A 17,142-nucleotide genomic window follows, 5' to 3' on the forward strand; every position below is an offset into this window, starting at 1 on the left:
TGACTACCCATTATTCACTTGCATTATAGAAACAGGAAAGCTGGGGAGGGGCTCTTGATCAGGGAGGGCAGGGATGAGGGGGAATGGTTTTGAGTTGAAAGAGGGGAGACTGAGATGAGATCTTAGGGAGAAATGTTTTGCTGTGAGGGTGGGGAGGCCCTGGCCCAGGGTGCCCAGAGCAGGGGTGGCTGCCCCATCCCTGGAGGGGTTCATGGCCAGGCTGGATGGGGCTTGGAGCAACCTGATCCAGTGGGAGGTGTCCCTGCCCATGGCAGGGGTGGGACTGGATGGGCTTGGAGGTCCCTTCCAATCCAAACCATTCCATGATTCTATGAAACAATGAATTTCTGGCTGCTGTGCACAGGCATAGAAAGCATTTATTAGATCCTTGGTAGGAACTCTAAACAAAGAGCGGGAATTCTAAACAAAGGAGAGGAACTCGGGGAGACCTCAGGGTTCATCTGGATCTGTGCTAGTCTCAAAACTTCCTAACAAAACCAAAGAACAAGTCCCAGGTTTCTGGCCAGACATTTAATTTACTACAGGTAACAGCAAACATTCTCCTTCCCTTGCAGGCTTCTCAGAGCAGAAAACAACACCCAATGTCATCAAATTCAATTCCTGCTTTTTAATTCGGTCCTTAAATGAGTTCTAACACGTTAGGTAAGAGGGATCTATTAAAGACAGCAGTGTCTTAACCAGGTAGAGTTTTATTGGAAGGCTCGTGAAAACACAGGTTTATTGTGCGTATGGGTGCGAGCAGGTGCCCGAGCGGGCAGTGAGGATGTCATCAACGCAGAGTTATTTTCTGTACCAGATCTGAATCTTCTTTTCCCGCTTGATTTTCTTCTGCAGCTGCAGGATTCCATACAGCAAAGCTTCTGCAGTAGGTGGGCAACCTGAGAGAGGGAGAAGGGAAGCCCGCGGGGCTGCCAGCTGCACCAAAGCGCAGCCAGCAGAGAGAGAAGAGACAAACTAGGGGCTTCACCCCCATCAGGCTGCGATTCCCCTCTGACTCTGCACACGTCACAGGCTGAAGAGTGCATGAAAGCAAGAGGGTGGCAGTTTTAAAGAACCTGAAGTGATGTTTTGTGTGTCAAAAAGGTCTTTATAAAGCATAGAAATGATTCCCTCTTGCAGGAGACAGCCTCTGGCTGGCCACACAGCAGCCCACACCTCATACGAGCTGTGTAAGGTCACCAGAGCTCTGCTCCCTTACTGGAAACCCCAGGCAGATCTTATTAAAGCATCTGCAGCTTCAGCAACACAGTTTGAAACAGAAAAAGCTTTAAAAAAACACAGCAAGCACCATCCAGAGGTACAAAATTAACTCAATTCCCATCCTACGGCATACGGAGCTTCTCTTTCCTACCTGGCACGTAGATGTCCACCGGCACGATGCGGTCACAGCCCCTCACCACTGAGTAGGAGTAGTGGTAGTAACCCCCGCCGTTGGCACAGCTGCAAGAGACAGGCAGGATTCAGGCTGTTACGTTTTAAGCCCAGTCAAACCAAGCCAAACCAAATCATTTTCGTTACTCTTCCAAAGCAGAATTCAGCAGAGACACCAGATTTATCCTGCACACAGGGTGATATGGATGTCCCGGCACTCACCTGCCCATGGAGACCACGTAGCGAGGCTCTGGCATCTGATCGTAGACCTGCAGAACACGGATACCTCAGATCGTTCTCCATTCGCACTCGGCGCCCGCAGCCGCACACGAGGCATCCACCACGGTCCGTACCTTTCGGAGAGCCGGAGCCATTTTATTCGTCAGGGTGCCGGCCACAATCATGACATCGGCTTGCCGGGGGCTGGCCCGGAACACCACCCCGAAGCGGTCCATGTCGTAGCGAGGAGCTGCCATGTGCATCATCTCCACGGCGCAGCAGGCCAAGCCGAACGTCATCGGCCACAGGGAGCACTGTGGGGACAGGGACGGCGTTAGGGGCAGGAGTAGCAGCTGAAACCCTGGCTGGGGGACTTGGAACAGAAGCTGATCAGTAAGAAAAGGAAATGGAACCAGAAAGGTTTCAAGGTCTGTTTAGTCAGAGCTTCATAAATGAAAACAGCATTTTCATTTACGTTTAGCTGCCAATCAAGCTGGGTTGGGGCTAAACTGTGACAAAACCCCACAGCTCCAGGGAAAAAGAGATGAAGGGATCTGCTGAAAACCACTGCCCACTAGTGCCTCAAAGCACTTGACACCAGCTCTCCCCAGCAAGTATGATGCTTTCAGTGACTTACCCTTCGTGCCCAGTTAATCAGGTCATCGAGCTTGGTGACGATATATTCACCCCTGCTGGAAGGGACGTAGGATTTTTTCTGGACAACAGCCGAGCTCTTCTGCTGCACTTGGAGAGAGCTGAAGACAAACGGCGCAGCGTATCAGTCTCCAATTATTTAGCGTAACTGCAGAATACAATCATTAGCCTCAAGGATCTGTGATCCCATAAAGACTCCATAGCACATTGCTTATGGACAATCTCGCACTCCCTGCTACCGCTGGAGACGTTGTTTATAACACGGGGGTTTCCCTGCACTGTGGGGAGTTAATCTGGGCCTTTTAAAAGTGAAGGTAGGCAAAGATTTTCGTAGAATCATGGAATGGCTTGGGCTGGAAGGGAACCCAAAGCCCATTCAGTTCCACCACCCTGCCACGGGACACCTCCCACTGGATCAGGGGCTCCAAGCCCCATCCAACCTGGCCTTGAACCCCTTCAGGGAGGGGGCAGCCACCCCTGCTCTGGGCAACCTGAACCAGGGCCTTCCCACTCTCACAGCAAAACATTTCTCCCTAAGATCTCATCTCATCTCAGTCTCCCCTCTTTCAGCTCAAAACCATTCCCCTTCATCCTATCCCTGACCAAGAGCCTCTCCCCATCTTTCCCGCAGCCCCTTTCAGTGCTGGAAGCTGCTCTAAGGTCTCCCCAGAGGTTTCTCTTCTCCAGGCTGAACAACCCCAACTCTCTCAGCCTGTCTTCACACGGGAGGCACCCCAGCCTTGGACCATCTCCATGGCCTCTTGCGTGTAGGCAGACAGGTCTCTCCCCTGCCCTCCTCGGGATCCCCTGCCCTTGGGAGGAAGGACACAGCCGAGGAGCCTGCCCGGACGCACCAGCGTTACCTGTCAGCATGGTCAGCCGCTGGCGTCTGATGGAGCAACTGAGAGTGAACGGATGTCACGGCTCCAGGCCTGGGAAAAAGAAAAACCACTGCTCCTCTGTGTGACAGGGTTGCATAGCCCCGCCTGCCCCTGGCCCCGCAGGAGCAGATGTACCTGCTGTCCCCACAGGGAGCAAAGCAGCCCCAGAAACAGAGAAGGCACATCTAACCTAGTCAGAGAACAGAACTCCACCCGACACCCAATCCTCCCAGGCTCCCCGACCCAGCTCCCCTGGGGCTCCCCTGCATGGAGAGAGCTCCTGGCCCACCGCACGCCCCCCGCCAGGGCTCACAGCTCACCGCCAGGCCAGCACGCGGCGCCCCGGGAGCTGCAGACCTGCAACGAGAGAGCAGAGCGGAGCTCAGCTACAGCTGGAGCCGCGTCACTGTAGAGAGGGCAACGGCCTGAACCTGGGAGAAAGCACAACACGGGACCCCTGCCCCAGGGACAAGCCCTGGAGGGGATGGGGACGCTCCATGGCCCTGTGTGCTCCCTCAACCCCACGGATGGGAGTCACCGCCAAGGAGAGCCCCCTGCCTCGTGCTGGAGCCCCCAGCCCGGTCCCTGCCTCGAGGTTCCAGCGCCCCCAGAGCCCCTGGTCTGGAGCTCCGATGGAGGAGCCGAGCGTGAACGGACACCGCGGCCCTGGGCGTGGGAAAAGGAAAAGCCGCTGCTCCTCCGTGTGACAGAGTCACCGCCCCCGCTGCCCCCGGCCCCACAAAAGCGCGTGTCCCCGTCCTCGCTGCGGGGAGCGGAGCAGCCAGAGAGAAATCAACGCCCTCGAGCCGCCAGCCCAGCCCCGTCTCACAGGCCCAGAGACCCTGCTCCCCATCCCCACCTCCAGGCCCGGCCTGGCTCTATCCCAGGCCCCTCTCCTCCTCCCCCGACATCCCGGTACCCGCCGCCCTCGGCTCCCCGCGCCCCGGTGCCCCCTCCCGGCTCGGCCCCCGCCGCCCTCGGCTCCCCGGGCCCCGGTGCCCCCTCCCGGCTCGGCCCCCGCTGACCCCGCAGCGCCGCCATGGCCGCAGCCCTTGAGGCAACCTCTGCGGTGTCCCCCGCTCAGCGGCCCGGGCGGGCGCGGTGCCGCCGCTCAGCGCCCCGGCGGGGAACGTGGCGCATCGCCGGGCGTTCCGCGGCACCGCCGGGCCCGGCAAAACGGGGCTGCGGGTGAAAAGAGAGCGGGGGGGGGGGGTTGGGGGCGCCGGCGTCCCTGGGTGGGCTCGAACCACCAACCTTTCGGTTAACAGCCGAACGCGCTAACCGATTGCGCCACAGAGACCGCGCTACCGCCCGTCCCGTCCCCTCAGCCCATCCGTGCCCCCCCACCATCCCCGCCGCTCCCGGTCCCCGTGTCCCCCACCTCCCCCGCCGACCCCCCTGTTCCCCGGTCCCCGCGTCCCCCCGCCCCGCCGAGGGTGACGGGGGCGGGGGAGGGGCCGCTGCCGCGCAGCCGAAATAGCTCAGCTGGGAGAGCGTTAGACTGAAGATCTAAAGGTCCCTGGTTCGATCCCGGGTTTCGGCAGTTCTGGTTTTTGTTCCCTGGGAACTCGCCCCATTCAGCCCCGGGGCTCTCGGGCACCAGCGGCGGCGCCGCAGCCTCCCCAGTCCCGCCCCCAGTTATTTTATTGTCCTAGAAAACAAGAAGGGGCTGGAGATGATGTGGCTGCAGCTTGGAGGAGGCAGAAGGGGCAGGAGTTAGAACTTGAAGGATTTGGGGATGATTCTCCAGCGCTCGCTTAGAGAAAGCGCGCAGAGAGGGGACAGGGAGCTTCTCATATTCGCCCCCATTTAATAACGTGACACTGAAATGTGCTTCTATGGTTTTATCCAATAGACAAAGCCTTATACGCAAGGTAAGGTTCAGGTGGGGGAGCATCCGCCTCTCACGGCTTCTGCTCAGTGTCTGAAAGCAACAGAAGTAACGAGGAGCCTCAGGCCATTCATTCATCCAACTTTAATTGATTTAAGACCACACAGCTCTGTGCATTGTGAGACTGAACTCAGTCTGGAGGTACAGAGAAGTCCAAGCACTGCAATGAGCCCATAACAGCTAGTTCAAAGGCTGAAAATAGATTTTAAAAGCTATAAAGTTTGAGCGCGCCAACACAATGGACACACAGCCACAAGGACACTGTTTGGTTTTGAAAGTGAGAACTCATCCAGGTGGTGTGAAATGAAGACAGGATCAGCCCGAGGGCAAGAGCAAGGGCTGAGATAAAGGTGAGAGGAGCTCTGTTTCAGACACAGGTTTGAAGAACGATCCTAACAGCACTTCAGGAATGTTAATTAAGAGATGCACATGTGATTATGTTTGAAAGGAGGGGTAGTAGGGACACACCGATCTCCCACTGGCCACAAGCAGCACCCACAAGGGCAGCACCCAGAGTTCAAGGAGGAAGAGATCAGCCCAGCTGTCACAGTCCTGTGCTCGGTGTGCACTAACAGCCATTCTGTAAACCAAACAATGGTTCCAAAGGCATAGCAAAACTCATTACAGAGTAATTAAAATATATTTAGATAATTGCTACAGCCAGAATACACATCAGTATCCCAACCTGCATGTAAAACATCTTAATTTCAAATCATTCTGGTTTCTAGTGGACAAACAGATCACATTTTCCCTATAATACATAACAGTGATTGTCAGACTGTTATTAATCGTAGAGAACACTGCATGTCTGGCAAAGACAATGTGCAACAGGCAACACCTTACTCAGATGCCAGGGGAGAGGGTTACACATAATTAAATTTGACACTTAAATCAGATAGAAAGAGAAGTGTTCCTAAAGCCATTACATTGAAAGAACACCAAGCCATTAAAGTATCATTCAAAATAGTTTCACTTTTAAACAGAAAAGTGAACAGGTTTCGTTTTTAAGCAAATGTTTGATTCCTTTTGCCCTGAATTTTCCAGTTGTCCCATCAACACAAAGCCTTTATTAAGGTTGTATCATGAGATACCAGCTTTATTGCCCACACTTTGAGACAGGTAAAGCAGGAACAGTCAACCTGCTGGGAGTGTTTTCAGACTGGAAACCTGCAAGCATTCAGCAGCAGGAAAGTCAGACTACGTAACTCGCCAGTACCAGCTTTTCCGAGGACATAGCCCTTCCTTCATCAGATATCTGGCCAAACTAATCCATGCGGAATGTAGTGGGATATCAGGGAGCTCTGTAAACACCTGCAGCTTTACAGGTTCCAACAGGAAAGGGCACAGGCAGAGGCAGCCACAGAATTCCTGCATGGTTTGCATCCTCGTTTACAGGCAAGTTCCACACAGCCAGAGCAGGGAAGCTGCGTGCAGCTCTGGGGCGCAGAATCGAGAGCCAGGGCTGCAGACAGAGCTGTGGCTGAGAGCAGCACAGCAGAGTAACAGCCACATCTCATGGAAATATACACACAGGTTTTAGAAAGCAAGAATTACACCTTTAAACAAGTAATGATATTGTGTACACCTAGTGCCTGTAACTCGGGGCACTGACAACGATGCTCAGACACTGTCTTGCGATGACTGATCCTCCTTCCACCTTTTTCTTTTTAAGATTTCTTCATCAAATATTTCTCTCTCTCTGGAAAGAAACACATAGAAGTTGTGTGGTAAAGCAAATCCGAGCAGTTTGCAGTGCCTTCTACTAACTCAGCTAGAACGTTTCCCCATATTTAATAATTTTCTTACTCTGATAGCAAGGAAGCTCACACACAGAAAGGAAGATACTGAACACTCCTGCTTTTACACCCAACTCCATATAAGCAGTAAACAAGTAGGAAATATTCAGAGAATACTAAAACAAAAAAATACCTTTTGCTCACAGAGGGTCCTTTTATGTATTTCTCTTCTGCCTTCTTGTAATCGATGTCATCCACAGCAGAAATCGCATAAATGATGGCCTACAAAAAGTATTCAGTTCACTAACAGTGGTAAAACAAAAGCCAGATTACCGCCAGCAATTTTAAACTGTCTCAGGAGATGAGCACCCGATGAAGCTGCTAGCTGTGTACCTTAAAGTTAGAATCATGGGTTGGTTTGGGCTGGAAGGGACCTCCAAGCCCATCCAGTCCCACCCCTGCCATGGGCAGGGACACCTCCCACTGGATCAGGGGCTCCAAGCCCCATCCAACCTGGCCTTGAACCCCTCCAGGGATGGGGCAGCCACACCTGCGCTCTGGGCACCCTGGGCCAGGGCCTCCCCACCCTCACAGCAAAACATTTCTCCCCAAGATCCCATCTCAATCTCCCCTCTTTCAGCAGAGAACTAACCCCCTCCATCCTATCCCTGCACTTCCCAATCAAGAGCCCCTTCCTGCTTTCCTGAAGCCCCCTTCAGTGCTGGAAGGCTGTTCTTAATAAATAACACAAACTTGTCCTTCACCATTCCCCAGAGAGCACTGCTATAACCCCATTATGATAATGTTATGGCAATTTTGTTTCTACAGCAGTTATTGGAGTTCTCCCAGGAAGAGCAGAACTATAAAATCAACCCACCTACCCCACCACAGAGCCCAGGAAAACCCAGCGGTGACCAAGCAAATTAAAGAAAACCCTAGGATTCCAGGGAGTTGCAGAAGTAAACAATACAAACCCAAACCAAATCATTCTGCCTTTAAAAACCTCGTATTGCCCAAAGTTTCTCCTTTCTGTGATAACAGCTTAAAAATCAATGTTTAAAATTACTCCAGTCCACACCTCGCCCATAACTCTGTCAGCCTATGAACACCAGACATCTGCAGCCTTGCAGGAAGCACACAGGGATTAACACTGCGGCTTTATTGATTTATGTACTCCCACACGGAATATAGACATATGTGTTCTCCGATTACCAGTCCACAAACATGGCTTAAGAGCTTTCTGCCCTAATTTTAATGTTCTTTGCTCAAGATTTACACAGAAATAAAGCGCAGGCTTCTGCCCTTTGAGCCAAAGGGACTGTGACCCAGGCTGGCATGATGATATCTGCCCAGATGCAATGTCACCTGATCACAAGGAGCACCCCACAAGGCAGCAAACTCCACTTGGAAAACATCGGTGTTATTTACTTACTTCAACATTGACTTTTCTCAGCATTTCATGTTTACTTACCTCAGGCAAAAGGACATCCGAAATGAACTTTATCCCGTCTCCATGTATTTGGTGCAGGTTTTTAGTGTCTATTTCACTATATACTTCCTTCAAGTAGTTCACTACAAGGTCCAATTGTTCCTCATCCTCTAAGTATGTCTCAACACACGTCACATACTGCCTGGAATTGAGGAATTCCTTCAGCCAGCGGGACTGCTTCCTGCTTTTCAAAATAGACAAGAGATGCTCTTCGGCCCCCTTAGTCTTCACAATGAACTCCACTATCTTCTTATTCGCTTTATCTCTAGCGGCTCTCGTTCTGTCAGGAAGAAGTTTCTTGCAGGGTTTCTGAGGTGAAGTTTCTGATGAAGACTCTTCAACGCCTTCCTGTGCTGTGTTTGGAAAGGTCATTTGGGCTGAACCATGATAAGCTTCCTTCCTAACCGGGTAGCCTGGAAGAAAAGCCACAGTCATTCATAAATACAAAAAGTATTTATAAAGGGGCATTTACTGCACCTATACTTACATAGGTAAACATAAAATAAGGGACTTTCTTGATAAGAGCTCTCCTATCAAAAAGGATAAAAACCCACTAACAACAAAATGTTAAGTTTTGCCTTAAAAAAAGATCAGGAAGTTGAGACTGATAGGAGCTCTGAAATGAGCTTGCTGCATTGTAAGGTAACCAGTTACCTGGTGAGCTTTAACAGTCAATATTTAACTACTGAAAAACCCTAGAGTAATGGTGTGTAGTAATTAGTAGTCACTCCCTCCCCCCTGCCCCCCACCAGGTCCGATGCCTACCTCGCATTCATAAACCCTACAGCTAAACTCATCTATGAAAAGAAAACAGAATACAATGAATTCACTCACTGATATCGGCAGCAAAATACTCCAAGAAGGATCCCGTAAAAGAATGGCAACCTGCAAAGCCCAAAACAGGGTTTATTTGTGAGCTCAATTAAGCCCATGAAACAAAGCTGACCACTATGGTGTTGTCTTTTTTCTGATGCATATTAGAATGGATGATATCACGCAACTCATCTGCTCACCTACTCTAATGTGATAGTCAGAAATCAGGCGAATGCACCACTCTATTTCTTGGCGATAGTCTTCTTTGGCTCGCTTCTACAAGACAAGAACCATTTTTCAGTCCTAAAGAGAGCAGCCTACTGGTGCTTTCAGCTCTAGGACGCTAGCCAGGTACCACAAACAGCTCACAACAATGAATCAGAGTTCGCTTGCAGTTTTGTGTTCTTGAAATACAACTTCTACCAACCCTTTGTCATGGAGCATACAAGCAGCTTTGTTGCAGGCAGAGAACCTACAAGTGAACTCTCCCTCCCACACACACAGCCGCTCCCAGGAGTGGCCTCACTGCAACGGGAAAAGGTGTTGGGAGATCCCCTTCCCATGTTATTCTCCATCTTGTGGAGCAGGGATTATGTTTAATTGTCTTGTTGAATAAAGTAGGGGAGAACAGAGAAGGCTGAGCAAACCTAGACCAGCCACCCACACTGCGCTCCTGCCACGGAGCTGCTCACACACTGTGTACGTGGCTTTGCCTTTTCCCCCCGACACGCTGTGTACGCAGCTTCATTCTCCACATCCACGCACGCTTGCAGCCACGCACTCCTGGCAGTACTTACTATGAGGTCCTGCTTTTCTTCACAATCAAAGTGCTTTAGGTTCTTGAGAGGCACTGAGAAACTTAACACAACACAGAAATGCGGTTAAGGAAAAGAGACAGTTGAGTTGCACCTCTGTTTTATTTACTAGAATTCTACACTTTCCTGAAAATCCAACTTCATAAGGAACTCAGGAACACAGGTTTTACCAATTTTCATAATAAGCTGAAACTATGGAATCCTTTAACAAAGGAGAAGCACCTGTTTTTAAAACACAGCCAAAGGCAGACCTATGGTTCCAGCAAGTTTGGGCACCACATGTAAAACACACTTGCTGGTTCCCCACCCCTTTTTTCAGCCCTCCTTTAAGTGCTGGCTGTCTGCACGCTTGCCAGGCTGACTCAGCCAGCAGCACAAAGCTCACATCTGCCATCCCCCACCCTCCTCAGCTCCTCCCACCTGCTGGGATCCAGCTTAGCTTTAACCAACACTGTTAATCACCCATACCAGGAAGAGAGAAGAGGACACCGCCTAACAGAAACCGAAAGATCAGAACACAATGAGGATGTATGGAATTTACCCTTTTTTCTTGTTATTCATATTCGCTTCTATGAACAGCACACATGCCTTCTTCTGTTTCCGCCTCACGGTTTTCACCTGTTGAAGGGATAAAGTCTCATCAGCATCCAACACTCTTAGAAAGCAGGGACATTTTTAGCCAATATTACACAGCTCACCCATGAAGAAAGCTACACAAATATGGAAAATGGAATTTAAAGCAGCAAGAATAGCAAGCCACCCCAACAGACCTTTTTGTTAGTGCACAAGGACCCACCCTCTTTCATTAGTTGGGTACTATAAGCCTAATTCACACTACAAGGTACCACAGCTCAGTACCAACCCTCTGCTCCAACAGAAAAATACGTATCAATCACATTTAGTTTTTATGTGCTATTTTCACACGTAAATTTACTTCTGTAATCTTTGGAATGCTTCTACTGGAAGATCTTTTATAATTTCCAGCTCTACACAAGTCAAGAAGAGCAATTGACTCGTGAACTTATTAAGCAGCTCCTTATCAGACCCCCTGTGACATCATTCGAGAAAGGCAGTGAGCGGTTCTTACCACTGCTGGCCAATACGGATACCGCCGCAGTTTGCACCACACCAAAATCCCTTCTTCAATTGACTGCGGTTCTATGATAGAAAACAAAAGTATTTTTTCTTTTATAAAAGAAGATGAACGCTCACCCTCACGTATCAGTCTCCCCTCAGGAGTTTCAGTGCACTGCATCCACATGGCTTTTAAATCCCTCCAGGGATGGTGACTCCACCACTGCCCTGAGCAGCCTCTTCCCGTGTTTGACAACCCTCTCCGTGAAGGAATTTTTCCCAATATACAACCTAAGCCAACTTTGAGGCCATTTCCCCTCACATCCCAAGAGAGCACACCACCCTTGGGTGAAAAAGTCTCACACAAGTAACTGATCTCACCTTGATGTGATAAAATACTAGGAAGTTCTTCCTCCTCTTCCTCTTCTTCATCCACCAGAGGTGAGAGGCGAGACAGACTCTCTGAGGAAACTATCTTTGAAGACAGGTCCAATGGATCCAGTCCTGCCAAGAGCAGCAAGTACCAGTGTTCAGAAACATGGAATAACTACTAAAAACATGTCCTCTCCAGACCAGGTGAAACATACAGCCAGGTAAGTGACCCCACAGTGCAAGCCCCTGTAACACAGAGTCTGACACACAAACACACTCTCTCACAATTCTCTGCCTTGGTAGAGGCCAAATAATTTGAACAGAAGATGAAAGAGGGAAAGGAGTAAGAACAGGCTGGTTTATGGACTCCATACTGGCCTGTTCCTTTACTTAACATCACCTCCTTCCAACACCAACCAGAGAGCAGCGAAGAGAAAAAGCTACATCTGAAATCAGCAAGTCCTCCCATGAAGGGTAAAGGTTTCCCTAAACAACCCCACACAACCCAAATGCAACACCAGCTTTTAGCCAGTATTAAGTGACCACATTTTCAGCTTCTCCAAATCTTAAAAGGCATTAAAAATCAGCAATTCAATAACTGCATTCATAAAAGCAGTGCAACATTCCAAGTAACAATACTCTACAATCAAATGCGATCAAGTATTCCCTTCCCTGAGGGATATGCCCACCTTCGTCATCCTCAAAGTCATGCATCTGAAACTGCTCTACTTTGTTCACAGCCACAGATGAATTGTTATTATTTTCCTCTCCTTTATACTGCAAGAGGAAGCTGTCAGAAGGCATCTCATGGTCAGAAGGCCCAGATGAAGACTCTGGGCAATTCCTGCATTTCCTTTTCCTGGATGAGGAAGCAGCTGCATCAGTTTCTTGTTCTCCATTAATCTGTTCTAAACTCGCCGGCCTTTTTCTTCCATCTAATTGCTTTGGTAGAATTTTGGTCTCGCTCCTGCTGCATTTTTTCAAGCCACCCAAGGTACTTTGACTAGAAGAAACCTGCAACGTCCTTCTAGGTTGCCTCCTGGCGTTTGTCCTTCTGGCAGTGTCAGGCTTGCAAGGGATGGACAGAGACCCTTCCTCAGCACGGGACTGGGCTTGATCCTCAGGGAAATCATTCTTACACGACACAAGTAATCCCACTCCTCTTGGGGATTTTCTTCCTTGCTTAACTTTTCCCTCTGTGGGCTTCAGGGAGTTTTTATTTCCTGGTCTGGACTTTGTCATCAACCCAGGCTTGATCTTTTCCTGTCCTGGAGGTGATTTTGATTCTGGTGTTCTGTAGTTTTGCCTATCCAAGTTCAATGTCTCATGCGAGCCCCTAGTACTACACTTGGGAGGGTTTGCTCCACTTCCACGTGCTTTGTCACTCTCCTCCAAAATAGAAAAACCATTTTGTTTTTGCTTTTTTGCATCAGTCTTCATGTTGGGGTTATTTATTTGTTCTCTCTTCCTCTTGGAAGTCTTAGGCTCTACCTTTTCTTTAGGGTTAAAGAGTGATCGACCTCTATGTAAGGGAGTTGATGAGAGAGATCCTGTGTTGCTCTCCTGGGGTAATGGCATATTTACTCCTTCTTCTGAGGGTGGAACTGGTCTAGCTGAGCCATTTTGATTCAAAATATCCAGGGCAATTTTAAGAGAACAGCGATATTTCAGTTCTTCTACAGTTTCACTCGAATTAGTCTTTTGATCTAATGAAGAAGAACAAGCAATAAATGCAATAAGCTTTCCCTGTATATAAGAAATTTATACTTTCTTGTGTTTAAGATACAACTTCACACTTAAATCACCCACGATTCTTCAGGCAGAGGATAGATATGCATAAAGTGCAACCTACCAGCACTAAGTTTCTTCCTCAGACTTTCCAATACAGGGAAGAGCAAAACCAGCTGTGTTAACACCTAGCCTGTTCCCAAACTTTACATATGGAATGGAAAAGAAACAAGTGAAATGCACACCTGTTGTCCCCCAGGCTGAGTTTTTGTGGATATTTTACAATGAGAATAAATAAAAGGCAGCAAATGTTGATATATCCTCACCTAGCTTAGAGGCAATGTTTTCTATGTATTCCTCCTTCAGCGGCACAGCATCTACACAGCTCACGTTGATCCTGAAAATCACAGAAGCATTAAATGCAACAAAGCTGACTGAAAACATCACAGCATTAAATAGCACCAACATCACCAACTACTGGCAATGAGCTTGCAACACTTTCCCCCCCACTCAAAACCTGTTCTTGTTGGCAGAAGTTCTGGGAAAAAAACCACACAAGGAACGCTTGAACTAACAGGCTGCTGTTTACGCCCTAAAAAGGCAAAGAGGTTTGGGTCAGCTGCCTAATCCTCCTGCAAATCAGCAATCTCTTCACAGGTATCTTCTCCCAAGCGACAAGTGCTAGGATGAGAAGAAACGGCCTCAAGTTGTGACAGCGGAGGTTTAGATTGCATATCAGGAAAAATTCCTTCACTGAAAGAGTCTGCCCAGGGCAGTGGGGGAGTCTCCATCCCTGGAGGAGTTCAAAACACATTTGGCCATGACTCTTGGGGACATGGTTTTGTAGGCACAGTGGTGTTGGGCTGACTGCTGGACTGGATGAGCTTAGAGGTCTTTTCCAGCCTTCACAACTCTGTGATTTTATTCTATGAATCTATGATCTTCAGATAAAGGGATGACTGCTGCTGTTTTTAATGTCCAAGAGTGAAAACATAAAACAGTAACAAATATACTTAACTGTTCTTTCAAGCCAAGTATTTCAACTGTGAAAGATGTCTCCTTTGCATTACTAATACACGTTTCGCCAGCAATCCCAGTCTTGCACAAAACCTGCATTACAGAGAAAAACCTCCATTTCAAACCCTTGACCAGCGACAGTCAAAATATTTCAATAAGAACAGCACCTGGCTGCAGGGTTAAATGTATTGCTCTTACTACTCTGTCTCATCCATTTCTAATTCAAATTCACAAACTTTCTTCGCCTGCTTTACCTTTGCTGGCCACAAACGCTTCTTCCATGTGCAAAGGACATACTCTTGATCCATCGTTCCTGTGTTTCACACAGAAAAGGAAAATCCCAACGTACTCTGAAGAAAAAGGAAATAAAAGTGACCTAGATCCACTTTTTCCATCCTGTTCTTAAGAAATTTAGTGCTTCAACAGAACACACGTTAATCCAGTTATGCATGGTTTGATCTTTGATCCACTGGGTGGATATTACTTCATGTGCATGCTCCAAAATTAAGTCTTAATAGCATGCATTTCTACAAGGTCTCAACGAACACGTGAGCCTAGAAAATACTGTCACAAATCACAACGCACACCCCACTGCTGAACCCTGATAGGGGAGGCCATTCGTCACACCCTACCAGTCATACCATACTGTGCCAAGTTTTGTTTGTGGTTTACAATTATAACCCAAGTAAACCAGCCATAAGACTCTCACATGTCTCTTAAAGGCTTGAAACGCTTTATGAAAGTCCTAGGAAGAAAATTGCCTGGTACTTACAAGGCCAAAGAGCAAAGCTCCCTCAGCGTGCTGGAATGCGGTCCTGCCACAGAACAGTGAGGAGATGTTAATGCTGCATGGGACGGCCAGAACCCAGCAAACCCAGCGGAGGGGCACAAAGCCTTTCGTTGACAAAGCCTTTCACTGCTGGGTGGTTTAAGGAAACTGTGGATCCCGAGGGCTTCCCTTGGGTCCCCTTCCGCCCCCCAGCTCCTCTCAGGCCTTGGCCTTTCTCGCCTCAGGTCCCGGGCTTCTCCCCAGCTCCCTTTCCTCGTGCCCCGGGGCCCCTGCCCCCTCGGGCCTCGCCACGGGCCTCAGCCTCTGCTCTCAACTCTCAACCCTCAACCCCTCCGCGGATCCTCAACCCCCCACCTCTCCTCCATTCCCAGGCCCAACGCGAGGCCAGGCCTTGGGGGTAGCGGGCCCCCAGCCGGGGGGGGGGGGTGTGTGTCCCACCGTGCTAAGGGGCTGGGCCGCGACGCCCCCGCCTGCCCGCTCAGGCCCCGGTCTCCCGCCCCGGTCCCCGCTCAGGCCCCTACCTGCCCGCTCAGGCCCCGGTCCCCGCTCAGGCCCCGGCCCAGCACTTACCGCGGGCGAGCGCCGAGCAGACAAGGCGTCGCTCCGCCGCCCTCCTCCCTATCAGCACCGCCCGCCCACCACTGCGCATGCACAATGCTCCCTGCGGCCAATCAGCGGCCTCTCTTGCACACGCCCCGCCCTCCAGGCAGCCAGTCAGCGACTGTCTCTCGGCGCGGACCGCCCTCCGGTAGCCAATCAGCGGCCGCGGCTGCTCAGCCAATCATCAGCGACGGCCGCTCGCGCGCTGGTCACCCCCCTCCCTCCCCCCCCAGAGGCCAAAACCCGCGCTCCAGCCAATCAGGGCGCCCGGTCCCCCGGCGGCCCCGCCCACCACGGTGTGACGTCACAGCCCGGGGCCGCCCTGGGCGCCTCGGGCTGCGGGTGCCATGGCAACGCGGCGCGGTGGTGACGTCAGAGGGCGGCTGCGGGGCAACCGCTCCCTTCACAGCATCGTCTGGGGGTGTTCAGCCTGGAGAAGAGGAGGCTGAGGGGAGACCTCATTGCTCTCTACAACTCCCTGAAAGGAGGATGCAGAGGAGAGCACTGTCCAGAGCCTGAAAATAAACTATTGTATGAAAATGGGTTAAAAAATCAGAAAAAAAACTGACTTCGGCACGCTGTGGGTGGGTCCTGTCCATTTTTAGCCCTTTTATTCTGAGAACAGGAGTGAAAACGAGCCCAGGTTGTGATGTTTGATTCTTTATTGGCTGTCTACACTGCTTTATAAATACCTGCGATATTGGAAACGTCACCACTATATGGAAGTAGTAAGTTATTAAACACATCCTGAAAACAATAATAGAGATCCTAACAGCATCGCCTATCACCTTTACTCCCAAGAGAATACTATTTTTCCTGCCCTTAAATACTGATATTTGTGGAATAATGCTTTGTTGACATAACACTGGAGGCAAACTCCTTGCTTTTCTTACCCTGGGTGCCTTCCACGCTGGAGACACTGTGTTACTCCCCATTATCTAACTGATAGCACTTTTCCCATTACTCTTCAGGGTCAGAATTCCGTGGGCAGGGCAATGTTGTTCTGTGTTCCCTGACACTGGTCCCCGTTTCCCACGCTGAGCACACTGGCCAGGTCCTGCGAGGCATTTAAGTTAAGTATTTCACGTCAAGGGACTTAAAATGGTCTTTTAAACAGCATAGTAAACAGCATAGGACAAGGTGAAGGCTTTGAAGCTGAAAGAGGGGAGATTGAGATGAGATCTTGGGGAGAAATGTTTTGCTGTGAGGGTGGGGAGGCCCTGGCCCAGGTTGCCCAGAGCAGGGGTGGCTGCCCCATCCCTGGAGGGGTTCAAGGCCAGGTTGGATGGGGCTTGGAGCCCCTGATCCAGCGGGAGGTGTCCCTGCCCATGGCAGGGGGTGGAGCTGGATGGGCTTTGAGGTCCTTTCCAACCCAAACCATTCCGTGATTCTATGGATTTGATTAAATTTGGAGTTCTGACCCTGCTGGAGTAAATGGGGACACACCATGGGGTCTGGAGGACAGTGTCACCCTCAGCACAGGACAAAGGCTGGAGTTCTGCACAGGCAAAGTTCAGCCTGTATGTTAAAAAAACAAAAAAGAAACAATGGCCCCATCTGCACAACGAAAAGAAAAGAAAATACCTTCCCCCTTGCTGAAGCTTTCTCCCCGTGCACCTGCTTCCCCATTGAAGGCATGGCCATTAGTTAACAAAAAGCACATTTTGGGTC

At 50.0% G+C, this 17,142-nt stretch overlaps 2 protein-coding genes and 2 non-coding genes across 5 annotated transcripts; 1 reads left to right on the forward strand and 3 right to left on the reverse strand.

The window, feature by feature from the left end:
• Positions 1-690: 690 nt before the first annotated feature.
• NDUFS7 (NADH:ubiquinone oxidoreductase core subunit S7) lies at positions 691-4,259 on the reverse strand. Its single transcript, XM_069877787.1, has 8 exons — positions 4,172-4,259; positions 3,467-3,503; positions 3,129-3,197; positions 2,249-2,366; positions 1,746-1,925; positions 1,615-1,661; positions 1,373-1,461; positions 691-899 (listed from the first exon to the last, which is right to left on the reverse strand). Exons 1-8 carry the CDS (start codon positions 4,185-4,187, stop codon positions 802-804), a joined length of 654 nt encoding a protein of 217 aa, XP_069733888.1. The 5' UTR covers positions 4,188-4,259; the 3' UTR covers positions 691-801.
• Positions 4,260-4,372: 113 nt separating this feature from the next.
• On the reverse strand, positions 4,373-4,446 carry TRNAN-GUU (transfer RNA asparagine (anticodon GUU)). Its single transcript has one exon. It is a non-coding gene; the product is annotated as a tRNA-Asn (tRNA).
• A 170-nt stretch (positions 4,447-4,616) lies between these two features.
• TRNAF-GAA (transfer RNA phenylalanine (anticodon GAA)) lies at positions 4,617-4,689 on the forward strand. The gene has a single exon. It is a non-coding gene; the product is annotated as a tRNA-Phe (tRNA).
• A 441-nt stretch (positions 4,690-5,130) lies between these two features.
• Positions 5,131-15,492, reverse strand: PWWP3A (PWWP domain containing 3A, DNA repair factor). Of its 2 annotated transcripts, none has more exons than XM_069877854.1 (15): positions 15,442-15,492; positions 14,854-14,896; positions 14,336-14,431; positions 14,083-14,174; positions 13,391-13,461; positions 12,026-13,042; positions 11,346-11,468; positions 10,978-11,048; positions 10,432-10,508; positions 9,873-9,933; positions 9,276-9,351; positions 9,097-9,147; positions 8,245-8,675; positions 6,967-7,055; positions 5,131-6,736 (listed from the first exon to the last, which is right to left on the reverse strand). In XM_069877854.1, the coding sequence occupies exons 3-15, from the start codon at positions 14,387-14,389 to the stop codon at positions 6,658-6,660; spliced, it is 2,292 nt and encodes a 763-aa protein (XP_069733955.1). In that variant the 5' UTR covers positions 14,390-14,431; positions 14,854-14,896; positions 15,442-15,492; the 3' UTR covers positions 5,131-6,657. The 2 variants fall into 2 exon arrangements, with proteins under 2 accessions (XP_069733955.1, XP_069733956.1); XM_069877855.1 differs by having other exon boundaries at positions 14,854-14,899; positions 15,442-15,487.
• Between the last annotated feature and the right edge of the window lie 1,650 nt (positions 15,493-17,142).

This window comes from Phaenicophaeus curvirostris, chromosome 28 (assembly GCF_032191515.1).
Source record: "Phaenicophaeus curvirostris isolate KB17595 chromosome 28, BPBGC_Pcur_1.0, whole genome shotgun sequence".
In the NCBI taxonomy this organism is placed as follows: Eukaryota; Metazoa; Chordata; class Aves; order Cuculiformes; family Cuculidae; genus Phaenicophaeus; species Phaenicophaeus curvirostris.

Coding starts and splice junctions, on each gene's coding strand:
- NDUFS7 (XM_069877787.1), bottom strand. Junction 3,198..3,466: donor CGCCGCGTGCTGGCCTGGCG/GTGAGCTGTGAG, acceptor TCTTTTTCCCAG/GCCTGGAGCCGTGACATCCG. Junction 900..1,372: donor GGTGGACATCTACGTGCCAG/GTAGGAAAGAGA, acceptor TCCCTCTCTCAG/GTTGCCCACCTACTGCAGAA.
- PWWP3A (XM_069877854.1), bottom strand. CDS start 14,389: ATGGATCAAGAGTATGTCCTTTGCACATGGAAGAAGCGTTTGTGGCCA. Junction 13,043..13,390: donor AAACATTGCCTCTAAGCTAG/GTGAGGATATAT, acceptor CTTCTTCATTAG/ATCAAAAGACTAATTCGAGT. Junction 8,676..9,096: donor GTATTTTGCTGCCGATATCA/GTGAGTGAATTC, acceptor CTTTTCTTCCAG/GCTACCCGGTTAGGAAGGAA.